The sequence below is a fragment of the Otolemur garnettii genome, unplaced genomic scaffold, assembly GCF_000181295.1.
Source record: "Otolemur garnettii isolate 467f Iridium unplaced genomic scaffold, OtoGar3 scaffold00035, whole genome shotgun sequence".
Classification (NCBI taxonomy): Eukaryota; Metazoa; Chordata; class Mammalia; order Primates; family Galagidae; genus Otolemur; species Otolemur garnettii.
In genome coordinates, this window is record NW_003852430.1 from 9,454,261 (window position 1) to 9,471,365 (window position 17,105).

A 17,105-nucleotide genomic window follows, 5' to 3' on the forward strand; every position below is an offset into this window, starting at 1 on the left:
GATTTTTTCTTTTCTCCATCCAGACATATTTACATGGCTCTTTGTGGTTTGGGGATTCTAGAGCTCTCAAGCTCCAACACTAAGGCAGAGTCTCTGTGTTAATTTCCATCGAATGAGATTAAGTGAATCTTTATAGAGAGAGAGAGGGCATGAGAGAAAAGAAAGCTTTAGCATTTGCACGGAGAGCAGTTGGCGTGATGGGGAATATGTAGTCCTAGAGAGAGAACAGAACATAGAGGTTTTTCCTGATTCCAAATGGACATGGTGATGGGATTACTGGGATCTGACACTGATGAGCTGAACATCATACCCTTGGAGGAAGCGGTATGGGAGGGTCCTAGGAGGCAAATTTGGTACCCAAAGTCTGGAATCATTTGGCAGATTAATGTATTTTTGAAAGGAGTGTGGAGATGCTATAATGGGGATTTTGGTAGCAGCCAAGATTTATTATCAGGAGCTTCCCCATGATAACGTCAAATAATTGGCATGTGTTTTTCAGCTTTATGATGGTGAAGGGAAGGCTGTTTTATTTTTCTTTTAGAACACACATGAATTCGGTTTGCTTTTTGTAACTGAATGTTTGGGGGAAAATGTAAAGCAATATTATACTACTATCTATGTGTATATATTTTGACATAGTTGTATACGAGCGAAACCTTTTGTTCACTCCATATGTTGGTTCTCTTGCATTACGTCTTTTCTACTGCTATTATCAAAATTAAACATTTATTATTCATAGAATGATATTCATCATTCAAGATACAGAGTAAAATGAGAGGGAAAATACTAATTTCCTCATACGTATTCAGATAACCACAAAGACATAGTTATTCTCAAATATACCGAGCAGAGTTACATAAGGGGCTATATCTTACTCTACTCTTTCATAACATTTGTATATTATGTACTAAGTCTTCAACAAACTATTTTTTTCTTCCCATTATTTTCTTCATTTTACTGAACCATAAAGAAAGGAAAAGAAGCAAACTGTTTCACTGTTACAAAATGCTTTGATTGTGGTTTTCAATGCCTCATAATTTTTTGCTTTTTCACCCAAATTCAGTTGCATGATGCTGCGATGTAATCATAGCAAAATGCTGCAAATGTGAAAATATTTAAACTACGCACATTCCAAGTTCAAAGGCTAAGTAAGCCTTGTATCCGTGAGATTACTTAGGTTGATTTGGAGATTCTGTCCTTACAACAGAAGGCTGCTAACTCTTCAGGTAAATGTGAATGCCTTATAGAATAAATAAAGTCATACTGTAGTTTCTTGGGATCATGAAATAGTCTGCAGGAAACCCCACTCTTTGCCTTCATATTTTCTTTTCCATTTTAGAGCCATTAGCATTTTAAGGTTTTTCTTTAACCAATGAGTTGACAAAAGCAAGCAAATATAAAACTCAAATAATTTTTCACGATGGCTATTCCAGGCTTTATTTCAAAACTGTGAGCTTTTAGCTCTTTTTAGTTACCTTGGTATCTTTTTTAAAATTATTATTATAGAATGTATTATTTTCCAAGTAGTCCTACACAAAAAGGCAATATTTAACAAAATACTTGTATAATAAAGATTTTTAATTTGGATTTTCAAATTTTTAAATTCAGGCTTGATCGTTCAAATCTTACATAGTCCCAAGGAATAGCTTTCCACTGTCTCCTCTGAGCCCTGGGACACCCCGGCTGACAGCAATGAGACCTGGAGACCTTGAGCTGTGCCAAATAGTTTATGCTAATTAATGTGATTTATACTGGAAGGCTTTTGTTTTTTGTATGCCTGGGGCTGTGGGCCACGCTGTATCAGCTTGACCACTACAGGAGCAGAAGACTGATTAGCTGAGGTCAGTTACACAGGTGCTTCATGCAGCCAGGACTGCCCCGCAATAAAGACCTTAGACCTAGAGCTTCAGTGAATTCCCTGCTTGGTAACACTTCATCCATGCCGCCCTGCCTTGTTTCTGAGAAAATATTTTAAGCACTGCCCATGAAACTCAAATGGAAGAATACACCGACAATACACCTACAACTTGTGCCTCACTTTTCTTAGACTTCATCCAATGCCTCTTTCCCTTTGTTATTGCTAATCTGTCCCTTTCTATTACAATAAATTGTACCCAACAAGTAAAACAACTTTTCTGAGTCTTTCTTGGAAATTATCAAATCTAAGAGGAGTCTTGGGGCCCTGACACAATATCTGAAAGCTATAAAATGCTTTTCATATTGTCTAAATTTTTAAAAAGAACCTATTGCCTCTGTAATACCTTCTCTTGAAAGGATAACACCAATCCAGTGATATTTCTGCTCTTGAAGTTGATGCATGAATTATATTTAGGAGGCAGATTTTTTAATAGTTTCCTTTTATGTAAAAATATATTTGAACCAACTAATAAATTGGTTTTACTAGTTGGTAAATTTTATTTAGATTCAGAATTTTACTTTTTTTCTGCCCTGTTTCGTTCTGCTTTTTTTTCCTTTATTCTTTTTACAGCAATTTCTGGAGGTAGGAGTCAAGATTTTCAGTTAGTCTGAATACCTTCTTATTGGCAATTCATAAAATCAATAAATGAAAGAATATAATACCCGGAAGTTCAATTATTTGGTCTGGTACAGCATCTAAAAATGGTAGTCCCTCACTTCATGTCATGCAGGTGAGTTGTGTCAAGGTCAACTCTTGGTCTAGACTCTTATTATGGGCATGAAGTTCTTTCTGCCATAATAAACTATTATTGCTGAAGTAACGGCTGAAGTTACAGGCTAAAATAAAGCTTAATCACATTATGGATGTCTCACAGTAGATGATTTGCCTGTAAGTAAGAAGAACTCTGACCTACGCCATGTTAAACAGGAGGCTCTACATGATCAGATACAACTAGGTCCAGAGGCTAATCAGGCACGTGGGAGACCCAGTCATGAATCTAACAGTTGATCAAAGGCCAGATTTCTCTCATCTCTCTGCTCTCTATTATCAGGTCACTCACCATAAGGCTGCATCACCCTTCCCCTACATTAGGGTCTGAGAATATCAACAGCAACTTCATGCATAGAATCCAGATGTTAGAAGGTCTAGAAGAGGTCAACCTACCTTTCCTAATATCCTATGGATTCAGGAGAAAAATCTTTCCTCAGAAAAAACTATTCCCTTGTCTCAGAGATCAGCAGAGGGTCACATGCCCATCCCTAAAGGAATCCCAGAGAGTGTGCAGAGGATATGGTGACCAATTGAGACAGAGCATCTAGCATAAAAAAGACAAAGTGCCGGGACCAATGCATGTATCTAAACAGTGGCTCCATAACCCACGGATCAGCCCCACTCCTGGGCATGGACATCTAAATATTCTAATGATTCACCTAGGTGTCTGCCTTCCTTGTAGGAAAGAAACAATTTGCACAAGCTATTCTTTCATGGTAAAAACAGTATTCAGTATATTAATAGTTAAAATGGATTGATAAAAACAGCTTTGTTTTTCAAAAATTTCTAACTTAGCTAGTGCAGTCTGTTTGTGAAAATCAGTTCTGTTGCTAAGGCATAAACTGTAAGCCCACACTTGTATCATAACATTGACTTGCGTCGGGCGCCGTTTATTCCCTGATGTCAGTCAGTGAGCTGTGTCCACCTTGAGTAGATATTTTTTATGTCAGACTTCTTGAGAAATGAGGAGCCTGAGGGGATCCCATTGATTTGCCAACTGTGTCACAGTCCGTTCAAGGCGGAATAGCACCTGCTTGTGACAACAGCGATGACAAATGGGAATGAACAGAAGAGACAGCACCAACATTGATAAGTGAAAGAAATGACGGGAATACAGAATATGAGACGAAAATCCAAATAAAAGTGAAGATAACGAGTGATGATAAAATATACATGTGAGAATGTAAAATATCCCAGATAAAAATAGGCTGTAAGACTCCGCACTTCTTAGAATAATTTTTGAAATTTCACACACATTCAGTATTGCTGGGTGTTGTGAATCCAATGTGTGGACCATTTATTTTGTATTTAAACTAATCTGTATAGAGGGGAGACTAGAACATTTTCTACTACTCTTAAGATTTTCTCTCTTTCCTTTTCTTTTTTTTCTTTGATTTTTTTTTTCTTTTGAGACAGAGTCTCACTCTGTTGCCCTGGGTAGAGTGCCATGGTATCACAGCTCACAGCAACCTCAAACTCCTAATTTCAAGTAATCCTCTTGCCTCAGGCTCCCAAGTAGCTGGGACTACAGGCGCCAACCACAAAGCCCAGATAGTTTTTCTGTTTTCAGTAGAGACGGGGTTTTACTCTTGCTCAGGCCAGTCTTGAATTCCTAAGGTTAAGCAATCCACTCGCCTCAGCCTCCCAGAGTGTTAAGATTACAGGTGTTAACCACTGTGCCTGGCCATACCCTTACGGTTTTTAAAAGTTACTTAAGTTTTGTTTTCTAACTTTAAGATATATGCATATATATACCAAACTGACATATCACATAGGCAACCATTCACTATATTTGTAAGTGTTAAATTGCATTAATATTATGGTATATTAGTAAGACCAGTGGATACCTACAAGATGCAGATCTTTGCAGGTAGAATTGTGCTCACAGGCATTCAGGATACAGTCATCAATGTCCTGTTCACATCTCAGTCCAGCATACCCTGGATTGCATAAGCAGGCAAAGCCATCAACCACTGGAAATAATAGAAAAGAGAACTCTAATCATTCTTCTGCAAATAATGCTAATTACTCTAAAATTCTATAATCATCTATGCATGTCACTTTTAACCCAAATAGTGTGAATTATTACATTTAATAACCTTATTACACCATTCTCTGTACTATTTTCTAAATAACTATCTTGTACAGACTTTAATTACATATTTGTAATAAGAGCAATTATAATAAACACTTGGTAAAGAATTTGCAAAACAAAAATACAAATATCTAATTTTATTCACTCTCTGTCTTGTTTTTAAAACCACACAATACATATGATAAATAGGTTACCTTTGCATCACTTACTAACTTTCCTGGATTGTTTTAGGTTTAATAAACAAGCAGTTAACAGGTGGTAAGATTCTAAGTATGACAAGGTACATTAAAGTACACAGTGGTCTGAAAGTTGATATTGAACAGCTTAAGCCTTACAGATTTCTTTACAGTTCATTGTAATTGTTTAAACATAATGATATGAATCTATCCTTCATTTTTATTGTTAATGACGAAAAACGATGATGTCTGAAGCATCTGAAGGAAATGGTGACAATATGGATTGCAGTGGGAGAGGCAGGATTTACGGCTGCTTGTAGTCAGTCCCGGGGTCCTTCATTACCCTGAGACAGACCGAGTACTCTGTCCTGCCACTCTTCCTTGTGCATCTACTTGCTGTTACTCTCACGAAGTGCTCAGGTCCGGGGTGGCATCCACACTGCCAGTGCACTATAAGGAATTGACCCAGTTTCTAAATTTCTGCAGCCACGCTTCTGTACGGCATGTGTAACTGGGACTCTACAGAGAGCAAAGCAGCCACGGCCATCACGGGAGACCCAAATATAGTGGAAGCTCTTTAGACAGGATTTTACTTTTGTTTTAATTTTTTTTTCATCTAGCAGTTTTTGGCCTCTCATTCAATACCAATGATTAATAAATATATAGGCATAATTATAAATAAATTAATGTGACAAAATGTCAGTCTGTGCTGGTTTTTATGTTATACACAGCATTTTGTGCTCTAACAAATTAACACCACAAGTCATACAGTATGTTACTCTATGTTGTTAAGACATTGTGTATAAAAACAGATAGTAGGGTACCATCAAGCATAGTGATATTTTGAGATATACTTTATTATAATTTAAGTTTGGATACTAATGTGTATTGGCAAGGAATGAACTAGAGTCAAAATAATTTTCAGCCTAGATGTTACATGATCCATGTAGATAAATAAATTATTTTTTAAAGGCAAATGATAAGAAAAGGTAACTTTGAACTAACTAAAGCTCTGAAAAAAGAGAGTTTGGTGTTAAAAAAAATAAAGCATGCTTTTATTGGCAAGAAATGTGCTTTCTAATGTGGACTTTTGTGGATTAAAAAGCTTATAAATGAACGATGTACCAAAGAGAACCTGGGGAAAAAGATTTGATATCGAAGGGAAAAATGGATCCTACTGGGAAAAACAAAAATAGAATTAGTGGAATATTTACTTATTTATATATTCATTTTTCCTTATTTTTAAGTTCAGACTAATATAAGGGTAAAAATGATTATGTTGCGTTGTTTGGGTTTCTAAGGTAAAGCTCAAGTTGTAGTTGAGCCCTTCATCCAGGGGGTGAGCTGTACACCCTTACATTAGGTCAGAGCTCACCAAATCCCCTCCCTCTTCCCCCTTTCCTTTTCCTTCCTCTTCTCCCACTTGAATATAATTGTGTTTTTCTCTCTTGTTGGTATGTAGTTGTTTATTGGTTTCATATTAGGATTGAGTACATTGGATACTCGTTTTTCCATTCTCTTTTTTTTTTCTTGTTTCACTATCTTTTTTTTTTTTTTATTAAATCATAGCTGTGTACATTAATGCAATCATGGGGTACAATGTGCTGGTTTTACATTCAATTTGAAATGGTTTCATCAAACTGGTCAACATAGCCTTCACGCCATCTTCTTAGTTACTGTGTTAAGACATTTATATTCTACTCCTAGTAAATTTCACATGTACTCTTGTAAGATGCACCATAGGTGTTGTCCCACCAATTACCCTCCTTCCACCCATCCTCCCCACTTCCCTCCCCTCCCTTTCCAATTCTTCTTGGGCTATAATTGGGTTATAGCTTTCATAAGAAAGCTATAAATTGGTTTCATAGTAAGACTGAGTACATTAGATACTTTTTCTTCCATTCTTGAGAAACTTTGCTAAGAAGAATATGTTCCAGCTCCATCCATCCAGGTCAATACAAAAGATGTAAAGTCTCTACCTTTTTATGGCTGAAATTTCATGGTATACATATACCACAGTTTATTAATCCATTCATAAGTTGATGGGCACTTGGGTTGATTCCATATCTTAGCAATTGTGAATTGAGTAAATGAGTAAATAGTAAACATTCTATTGTAAATGTCCTTAAGACAAAATGTCAAATCAAAACCACCCTGATATATCACCTAACCCAAGTAAGAATGGCCCACATCACAAAATCCCAAAGTGTCAGATGCTGGTGTGGATGTGGGGAGACGGGAACACTGCTGGTGGGACTGCAAACTAATACAACTTCTGTGGGGAAAAGAATGGAGAATCCTCAAAGAGCTAACAGTAGATCTTCCATTTGATCCTGCAATCCCAATGCCAGGTAGCTACCCAGAAGAAAAAAAATCATTTTACCATTAGGAATTGCTGAAAGATTTAAAATGGAGAACCAATGGGGATTTTCCCTACATCTAATTTGTTGACTATATTAACTGTGGGGCTATCTGGCAGTTAATAACCATTTCATAGGAAATACATTTTTAAGCACATTGTCTTGCTCATGTTGTTATTTTCTACCAAAAAATCCAGTCACTGTATTTGTTTTTGTCTTTATTTATAAATATTACATACTGCCATTTTAAGGTTCAATTTTTTTCAGATAAGCTTTCTATGAATCTAGATGTATTATTCATTTTATACTTAAATATGCCCCAAACATACTTAAACAATGCCCCCATGCCTTGGTTATACTGAAGGAAAGTTTGAGGTATAATAAAATTTTGTCATCAAAATTAGCAGTATTTTAATGAAGCATCACCAAAATGGTGAATAATTTAATCTAACAATGTTTGAGATTTATAGATTCACATATACATATACCAATAATTCTTCCTTACATATAGTTATGTAATAAATACTATTAACTTGACTTCAGAAAATTTATCTTCTTATTTCAGAGAAAGTGTTAAGATTCTAGCATCTTGGATTTATTTTCGTGTATGATCTAATTTTTAATAAGTACTTTGGTTCCCTGGTAGCTAATTATCTTTGGGTAAAGTCCAAACATGTTATGAATAATTCTCCCATGAAACATATTAATATATAAAGTATTCAAAATGTATATTTTACAAAATATATTGTGGCTTCCAAAAATTTAATAGGTAATTATATTGCATTACAAATAACATATTTACAAATTACATTTTCTTATCTTAGAAGGTATTGTACACTAAAATATTTATGGAGAACTTATAAAAGTCTATATGTTATAAGATGTTAATATATATGAACATTTTCAGTTAAAACTATTAAAATAGTTCATATATAATCATTATAGTAGGCCTACCTCAGGCCTACCTAGATATGAAGCTCACTAACCTTTTTCTCTGGCAAAGCACCCTGCCTTCATTATTTTATAGTGAGAACCAAGAATTTAAGAATCAATCCTAGTATCACCAAACATCTGTGGGAATAAGCTCAGAAATGATGTAATATTGACTTATTTCAAGGAAATTTGAGAATTTTTAAAATTTAAAAACACAATCTCTAAAGAGCCAAACTCTTGGGGGGAAAATGATAATAATGGTTCCCATGAGGAGTCGCAAACAGGTGGCCTAGCGCCCAGCCCACACACCTATTTTTCTTAACTGTCATAGGGTTAGAAAGATTAGTTTTATATTACTACCCGTCTACATAGCTGTTCGCCATTAGCAGTTGTTTAATATTGTTTTATTGCATTCACTCAATTTAAAACATCCATTTGCCTCCACAGGACGTGCATTTGCAGAGCATTGGTTTGAAGAAGGGAATTCCTAATTGGGGTAAATTATACCATTTCTAAGTAAAATTAAAGTAATGTGATAATTTTTCATTGGCAGGCATGGTGGCTCAAGCCTGTATTCCCAGCACTTTGGGAAACCAAAGTGGGTGGGTCGCTTGAGCTTAGAAGTTCAAGACCAGCCTGAGCAAGAGCAAGATCCCATCTCTACTAAAACAGAGAAACTAGCTGGGCATTGTGGTGTGTGCTTGTAGTCCTACTGACTAGGCAGGCGGAGGCGGGAGGATAGCTTGAACTGGAGAATTTGAGGTTGATGTAAACCATGAAGCCATGGCACTCTGCCCAGCTGGGTCTCAAAAACAAAAAAAGGAAAAAAAACAAAGTAAAAAAAAAAATGACTTTCTATTGAAATGTGGCTTTATACTTAAAATTGTAATTAGTCATTCATTTACTGTGGGATCATGTAGAAACATATTTGAAGGAGGTAAGATAAGGCAACGTAAGGTGGACAGTTGATTTTCAGCACCCTTAGGGGTCTTTCCTTTCCCTTCCCCTCATGTCTGTCAGCTACATTAAGGACACAGTACTTTCCCATATTATTATCTCACTGTCTGTTCATTTTCCTGTGTCTTCTTTAAAATTATCCATTTTAGGCACTTTCCTCCACAAAAAAACTTATTCTCCAATAGAGTCAATATTTCTTTTTACTGTACCTTTTTTCTTCCATTTTCCTTCTGTTCTTTCTGCTTTCTTCCTTTCCTTTAAGAATATATATTTCAGTAGGAAGAGTGAGAGTGTGTGTGTATAATAGATGGGCTAAAATAATTTGTTATTTCAAACATTGTAAACAATGCTTTCCATGCCTACAAATGAATACCTTCGATAATATACCATTTAAAATAAAGAAAGAAAGGTTAATTCTGACAATAGACCATAAAACTATAAATAATACTTTTGTTATTTATATAAATATTTATATAAATAGCCAGGCATGGTGGTTCATGTCTTTAGTCCCAGCTACTCTGGAGGCTGAGATAAGAAGATCACTTGAATCTAGAAGTTTGATGTTGCTGTGATACTTGGAAACATATATATATATATATATATGTTTATATACAAATATTTATATATGTAAATGCATATTTACATAATATATTTATCCTCACAAAAATATGAATGAAATATCTTAAAAATCAGGGTACTTACTGAAAATAATTGATAATGGCTTTGATAGTTCAGACAAGTTAAATTCAGTTAACAATCATGGTTATATCCCGAGCTCCTCCATGACTGTGTCAGATTCTCAGTTCAAATGCTCTACAGTAATTGCAATGGCCAGATGAACTTACTGTCATAGCAATATCCATGCAGGCAAGGGCTGGAACTGCACTCATCAACGTTGGTCTCACAGAGTGTACCTGCAAAGCCTTCTCCACACTGGCACTGGAACCCAGAAGGAAACAGTTCCAGATCCGTTTTCTCTATACACATGGCACCATTCTCACAAGGATTACGAGCCTCACAAGGCCCAAACTCACAGTGAGAACCTGGAAAGGAAAGAGTCACCATGTCAGTGCTTATCTAAGGAACCACTCATGCAACGGCTGCCATTTACCTGGTGTATTTCAGCATAAATGCATCCAATTTAGTCTCAGTTCTTTTGCATATTATCATCATGTCTCTGTCTCATTCTCTTTATATTACGATTGAAGACAGAAATGTTATTTATGATTTCCATGCTTCATCTAACAAAGTACCAGCAGGCAGCAATATTAAGTGACAGCATTTTAAAAATTTCTGTTTTCTTCCTTCATACTTCCCACCTCTTCTTCTACAATGTTCTCTAAAGACATTGCAATTAGGAAAGTACATTATTAATGATTTGATGCTCTGTGCTTTCTTTCTCAGACCCTGGAGGTTGCTATCTCTATAAGCTTTGCTTGATGGATTTGTTGCTACTCTCAAAACAAGTAAACAACGAAAAAAGAACATTGTAATATGCCTTTAATCTTAATGGGAATAACTCAGTCCTGAAAATGTGTTTTATCTTTTACTCAGAAAATGTAACTTGAAAACATGATGCCATCACGTGAGATGCACACAAGCATTTACACATAAGAGATAGAATGGCTTGACCCAAGGAAATCCATATCAAATAGCACAAAATTATTCATCAATGTAAAATGATTACTCAGGAGTCAGTTTTCAAGGAAAGTATAGATATTTAGATATTAGTGCTTTGTATTTAAATAATAGCTTTCATTCACTAAAATGTATGGCACTTACGTACAAACATAGGTTCTAAAAGTGCCTGGCTAAATATCTTGAGAAGAAAATGTACAATAATCCTTAAGTTCTTGAACTTTTTAGATTTTTCTCAGTAATTTCATGACTACAGGGATGAGGGTATAATGAAAATAATTAGGGTAAAGAATGAAGTTTTCGAAGTTGAGAAGTATAATGGCAGATTAAAAAATTCAAAAACTTCAGATTCCCTATAATTCCCCCAATTCTGAGCACAAGGAACAAAGATAAGAGGGTCAACCTAGAAGGTTCTGAAGATATCAACAATATGATCAATGAAGAAAATAAAATGATATAGTTAGTTACTGTCTATAAAATGAGAGAAATAAAAATTGCATCAAATGGAATAAACAGACTTTAAAATCTTCAGTTTCCAAGTATTAGAACAACAACAACAAAGTAAAAACAAAATTACTTCCCAATTACATAAAAATAAAGATTTCCTTCATTTAAAAAATCTATTAAGTGACTACTTTTTGCAAGAACCATGGTAAGAGGAATTTAAATAGCAATAAGACCTCTTTATAGTCCTTAAACCATTATGAGATTGAGGGATCCCAAATGATATATTTCTGCAGAATAAAAGGTTTGGGGAGGGATTTTGTTTATTTGTTTTTGGTAAAATAAGAGAAATTGGCCAGGCATGGTGGTTCATGTCTATAATCCTAGCACTTTGGGAGGCCAAGGCAGGTCGATTGTTTGAGCTCAGGAGTTCAAGATCAGCCTGAGAAAGAGTGAGACCATCATATCTACTAAAAACAGAAAAAACTAGCTAGGCATGGTGGTTCATGTCTGTAGTCCCGGCCACTCTGGAGGCTGAGGTAAGAGGATCACTTGAATCTAGAAGTTGAATGTTGCTGTGAGCTATAAAAACACCACAACAATCTACCCAGGGAGACTGGGTGGGATTGAAATTGAGATCAGACTCAGTCTCAAAAATTATTTGTTTATTTATTTATTTAATAATGGAAATTGCATTGAACAAATATGTGTCACAGCTGTGTGAAAATATGAATTAGTCTTTAAAAAAATGTTCTCATGCATATGCTTTTTTCCTAATTGTCTACTTCTAAATACTTAAATATGAGACTACTGTAGTGTTTTTCCTTGCTAGTGGGAAGTTAAGTCATCTGTCACTTTGTACATAATTCCATGCATATAATCCATTATGTAGGTGAACACTAATACACACTCATATATAAGAAAACATGTATGATAGACTCTTTTGCAGAATACATATAAATTCACTGTACCTCCATATCATGCTAATTTACATATTAATTGATCACAAAATATGAAATGAGCCCCTATAATGTGGCAAGCACTGTGTTAGATGACAGGGTTATAAACAGAAGTTCAAATAAACAAATGACTGCAGTGTAATAAGGCACAAACATGGTCAATTTTGAATGTTAAGGAGTCAGCTCGGTGTCCACAGCTCAGTGGTTAGGGCACCAGCCACATACACTGGGGCTGGCAGGTTTGAACCCAGCCAGAGCCTGCTATAAGTAACAATGACAACTACAACAACAAGAAAAAAGGCTGGGCTGGGCATTGTGACGGGCATCTGTAGTCCCAGCTACTTGGGAGCCTGAGGCAAGAGAATCACTTAAGCCTGAGAGATTGAGGTTGCTGTGAGCTGTGATGCCACCCTCTACTGACATAATGAGACTCTGTCTCAAAAAAGAATGCTAAGGAGTCATTGTGGTATGGTGGGTAGAATTCTAATATAGCCCCCAAATCCCCACCACTAAAGTACATACCCATCTAATTCTCTCCCTTTAAATGCAGATGAGATTTGTGAATATAATAGCATCGCAATAATTATGTGACATTATATTGAAGAAAGGATTTGTGGATGTAATTCCTAATCAGAGGAAAGTCCATCCAAAAAGAAAGTTTATCTTGGGTAGGCCTGATTAAATCATGTGACATAAGCTTGAGTGTCACACGGCAGAAGAGCTCTAGTCTAGAAGCTGAGAACGCTCTGTGTAGACAGCTAAGACCAGAGTCTAAAACCACAAGGAATGAGATACTGTCAATATCCAACAAGCTTGAACAAGGAACCCGGAACTTGGATTAGTTTCCAGCCCTAGCCAACACCTTGATTTCAGTCTTGTGAGACCGTGAGCAGAAAACTCAGCTAAGCCAGGCCCAGGCTTGTGATTTGCAGAAATTACAAAATAATAAATGAGATAAATCTCTAAACTTGTGACAACTTTTTATTCAACCTAGACAATTAATAGAGTTAAATATAAGGGCAACTAAGATATCCTAAGTACTACGAGAAAGCTTTCTGAACAGATGATATTTAGAATGAATCCTAAAAACTTATCACATATTACCAAAGAGAGGCAAATGGGATACAGAGGGGATAAGGAGAGCTCTCTAGAGATATGAGGGCCAGGAGGTGAGAACATTTGGAAAATTGGAAGCAAAATTAATGCGAATCTGACACATACCAGAAACAAGGAAATGCATTCTCCCATTTCACTGAGAGTAGCACGCCACTGAGATGAAGGGGATTTAAGGGCGCTCCATCTTAGTAGGGTGCCCCATCAGGGCAGTGGGATAGAATGAATACTGCCCTGCCACTCTCTTCACCACCCTCCCAACCAAAGGTATCTGAAATTTCTTAATTCCAGAAATGTGGGAATGATACTTTATATGGGAAACTGGAATTTGCAAGGTGTGATTAAATCAAGGTTTTTGACATGGTGAGGTTATCCTGGTTTATCTGGTAGGACCTGAATGTAATCACAAAGGTCTTCAACATCCCTTAAAAGGGGGACCAAGAAGTTAAATGGAAGAAGGAGATATGAGGATGAAAGTGAGATTTTCCTGGTGCAATGAAGGGTCCATGTAATACAGGTAGTCTCCAGAAGCTAGAAAAGGCCATGAAATAGAGGTCTTCAGAAAGAAGACAGCCCCCAAAAACCTTATTTTAGACTTCTGGCCTCTGAAACTATAAAATGAGTAAACTTGTATACTTTTTAGTTTGTGTTACAGCAGTCATAGGAAACCAACGCAGAAAGAGAAAGCTGCCAGTTAAATTTTGATAGTGATTAAAATAGTATTTAAAATGATTAAGACGTCATTACTGAGAAAACGTGTTCCAGTTTCAAACATGTGTATGTTAATATATCTTCCTTATTATGCTAATATGTGATGAACCCAAGGACGTGTTAAATGAAATTCACTAATTTGAACTATGTCTGTATGTTGGGACAAGATGCTCAAGGCTTTACGACCCACAGGACTTAGTCCTAAGGACACTGTGGAGGTGTTGAAAGCTTTCCTTAAAAAGCAGTGAAGAAGTATAATTGGTCTTCTCACATTAAGAATCACATCAGATTTCCTAACTATATTAAAAAATGTATGTTTCTTTTTGCTTGAGATTTTATTTTCCTAAAAATTATAGACATATTTTATTTGCATGTAGTTTTTCATGAAGCATACCTCAGTATATTAAATATATGTCCCCTTTACATCCTTATAAAACTCATTATGAATCTATTATCCAAACTCTAAGAAAAAGACAATGCTTTTTTCTAAACAGAAGAGCCACCTGACACTGTGTATCTTTAGTGAACATTAAGTGGTTATGAACTTTACATTACATGGACACTGAGTGCAATGGGAAGGGCCACAGATGGCTGTTATCTATTACTTGGAAATTTCATGGAGGGCAATAAAGCCCAAATAATGATTTTTGGGGGGAGTGGGAGAGAGACTATTTTTCTGCTCCTTATCCCACTCCTTCTAGACTCCTCAGGTCTTAAGTTGTATAAATTTATTCTCAAATCTGGCAATATTTAGTGAGACAGTAAGCAGTGGAAACAACTACATTTTTTCAATAATCCTTAGAAATAAAATTCTAATGGCAAACGAAGGTGTATTTTTATAAATATTACTCACAAATTGAAATATATAAATTTTTATTTATTTATTAACTTTAAAAAAGCAGATTGCCTTTCCAGGTTGAACTCACACATACAAGTAAATTACTTTCATCTTAATTTTACAATTTGTTCAAAATTTTCATTTTTTTTTCAGACAGTGCATACTTTAGGAATAAAGAAAAAAATCTATGCTCAGATATGATTTTCTTTACCTGACTACATTTGTAAGAAATAAATTTTATAGATATTTTTTGAGGAATTAAAGTGAGAAAGAATGAGACAGCCTGCCCCAGTGTCAGCTGAGCGGGGCTCGCTCCACAATCTGGCCATGGGATTCTTCTGTTGAATGTAAGTAATTTCATAGAATATCAGTCTGTGTTTGTAATGGAACAAAATAAAACTAAAATCACTCCAAATATTCCATAGTACATCTAAATGAAGATATTTTGGAGCAAAATTTTTATATATTATGAAAATTAAGTTAGCATCGATTTGAACAAAATGGCTTGGAGATGCTTGATTGTAATGCCCAGGAAATACACTAAGAAGACAACTGAAACCAGTATAGGCAAAGAAATCAAAATTTCACACTAGCAAATGTTTATTAAGACAATAAAGGAGAAGAGATCAAAAGAAAAGATAAAATGTGTAGGAAAAAAAGTAGCAACATGATGGGTATAAATCCTCTGTGATAAGTGATTGTACTAATTGAAAGAAGCCAGTCAGAAAAGGCCACAAACTACATCTTTGCATTTATGCTAAGTGTCCAGGACAGGCAAAACTATAGAGAAAGGGAGCTGGTAGGGAAGGAGGTGTACAGTGACTGCTCATGGTCACGTTTTGAGTTCTACTTTGGTGACCAAATATCATGACGATAGTTGCACAATTCTGTGAATATGCTAAATTTATGGAATTGTTTACATTAAGTAGGTAAATTTTATAGCTCATGAGTTATATTTCAATAAAGCTATTGAAATAGTATAATAGAATCATATTTTATTTTTAACAATATTAACAGATACCCCTGTTAAATCTTGGGTGGTCTCAGTTACCTTATTCCTTACTTGTTTCAAGGGAGGGTTCAATACCATCTACATACATATAATAAAAATCCAATTTATTTTCTGAAGGACCTTTTGTCTATACCATTAGAGCAGATGTACTATTCTCTGTAGAACTCCTGAGCTCAGGAATTCGAGACCGGCCTGAGCAAGAGTAAGACCTCATCTCTAAAAACAGCCAGGCGTTATGTAGTGTCGGGCACCTGTAGTCCCAGTTATGTGGGAGGCTGAGACAAGAGGACCATTTGAGCCCCAGAGTTTGAGGTTGCTGTGAGCTGTGATTCCATAGCCCTCTATGGAGAGTGACAAAGTGAGATTCTGTCTCCAAAAAAATAACAAAAACAAAGAGGTAAAACAAGAGAAGAAAGGGGGAAAATTCATAGTCCCCACAATTTGTAGGAAGAAATAGAACTACTTTTTCTTTTATTTTAAAATTTAAAAAAAAATCTATTCTTTATAGGGCCACCTTCTGGTTTTAAAGCAGTTGAAGCAGAGGGGGTGCACATAGGAACTCCTCAGATAGTCTTCCAAGGACAGAGGAGACTTAGATTTGTTTGCAGCCAGAATCACACAATCAGTCTTAAGTAGGCTATGCACCTGTAGTTTCAGGGCAGCGATGAGGAAAAATGACAATAGGGCCGTCAAACACAGACTGTGGATGCAACCTGCCCCTGCCCCTCATCTTGTTAGCAGAAAGGTAAGATGATTCCTGAAGGTTGTGGAGTGAGTGTGCTGACTGATGTGTTTTCCAGGGAGCCTTTCTCCAGGGAAGGACGGATTGGTTCCCTAGCACAGGTCTGATGGGTTGACGCTTTGATCTTGATAACCACAGGGAGTTGCAGAGTAAATTCAGCAACTCTAAAATCTAAAGTGAAGACAGAGTAGGGGGAGAGGTAAGCTTGAGAAATGAGAGAATCATGTTACAGTGACCAAGAAAAGGGAACAGGCCATAATTTACATCAATCTTGACCTCACAGCAAAGGACGCTGTCATGGGATAAGAGGGCAAAACAGCCACCCAGCATGAGAGATTTCAATAGACACCAGAGAAAACTCATTTATAAAACAAAAATTAATTGTTTTCTTCACGCCATTGTATTACATAAAACCACCTACAAACCTCAATGCCACAG

At 36.0% G+C, this 17,105-nt stretch overlaps 1 protein-coding gene across 1 annotated transcript in view; it reads right to left on the reverse strand.

The window, feature by feature from the left end:
• Positions 1-17,105, reverse strand: part of EYS (eyes shut homolog (Drosophila)) — a 1,547,934-nt gene that overhangs the window by 1,102,518 nt on the left and 428,311 nt on the right. The window contains exon 13 of the mRNA XM_012805052.1: positions 4,541-4,662. Coding sequence (XP_012660506.1) covers positions 4,541-4,662 — 122 coding nt within the window. The remainder of the gene's footprint in view (positions 1-4,540; positions 4,663-17,105) is intronic.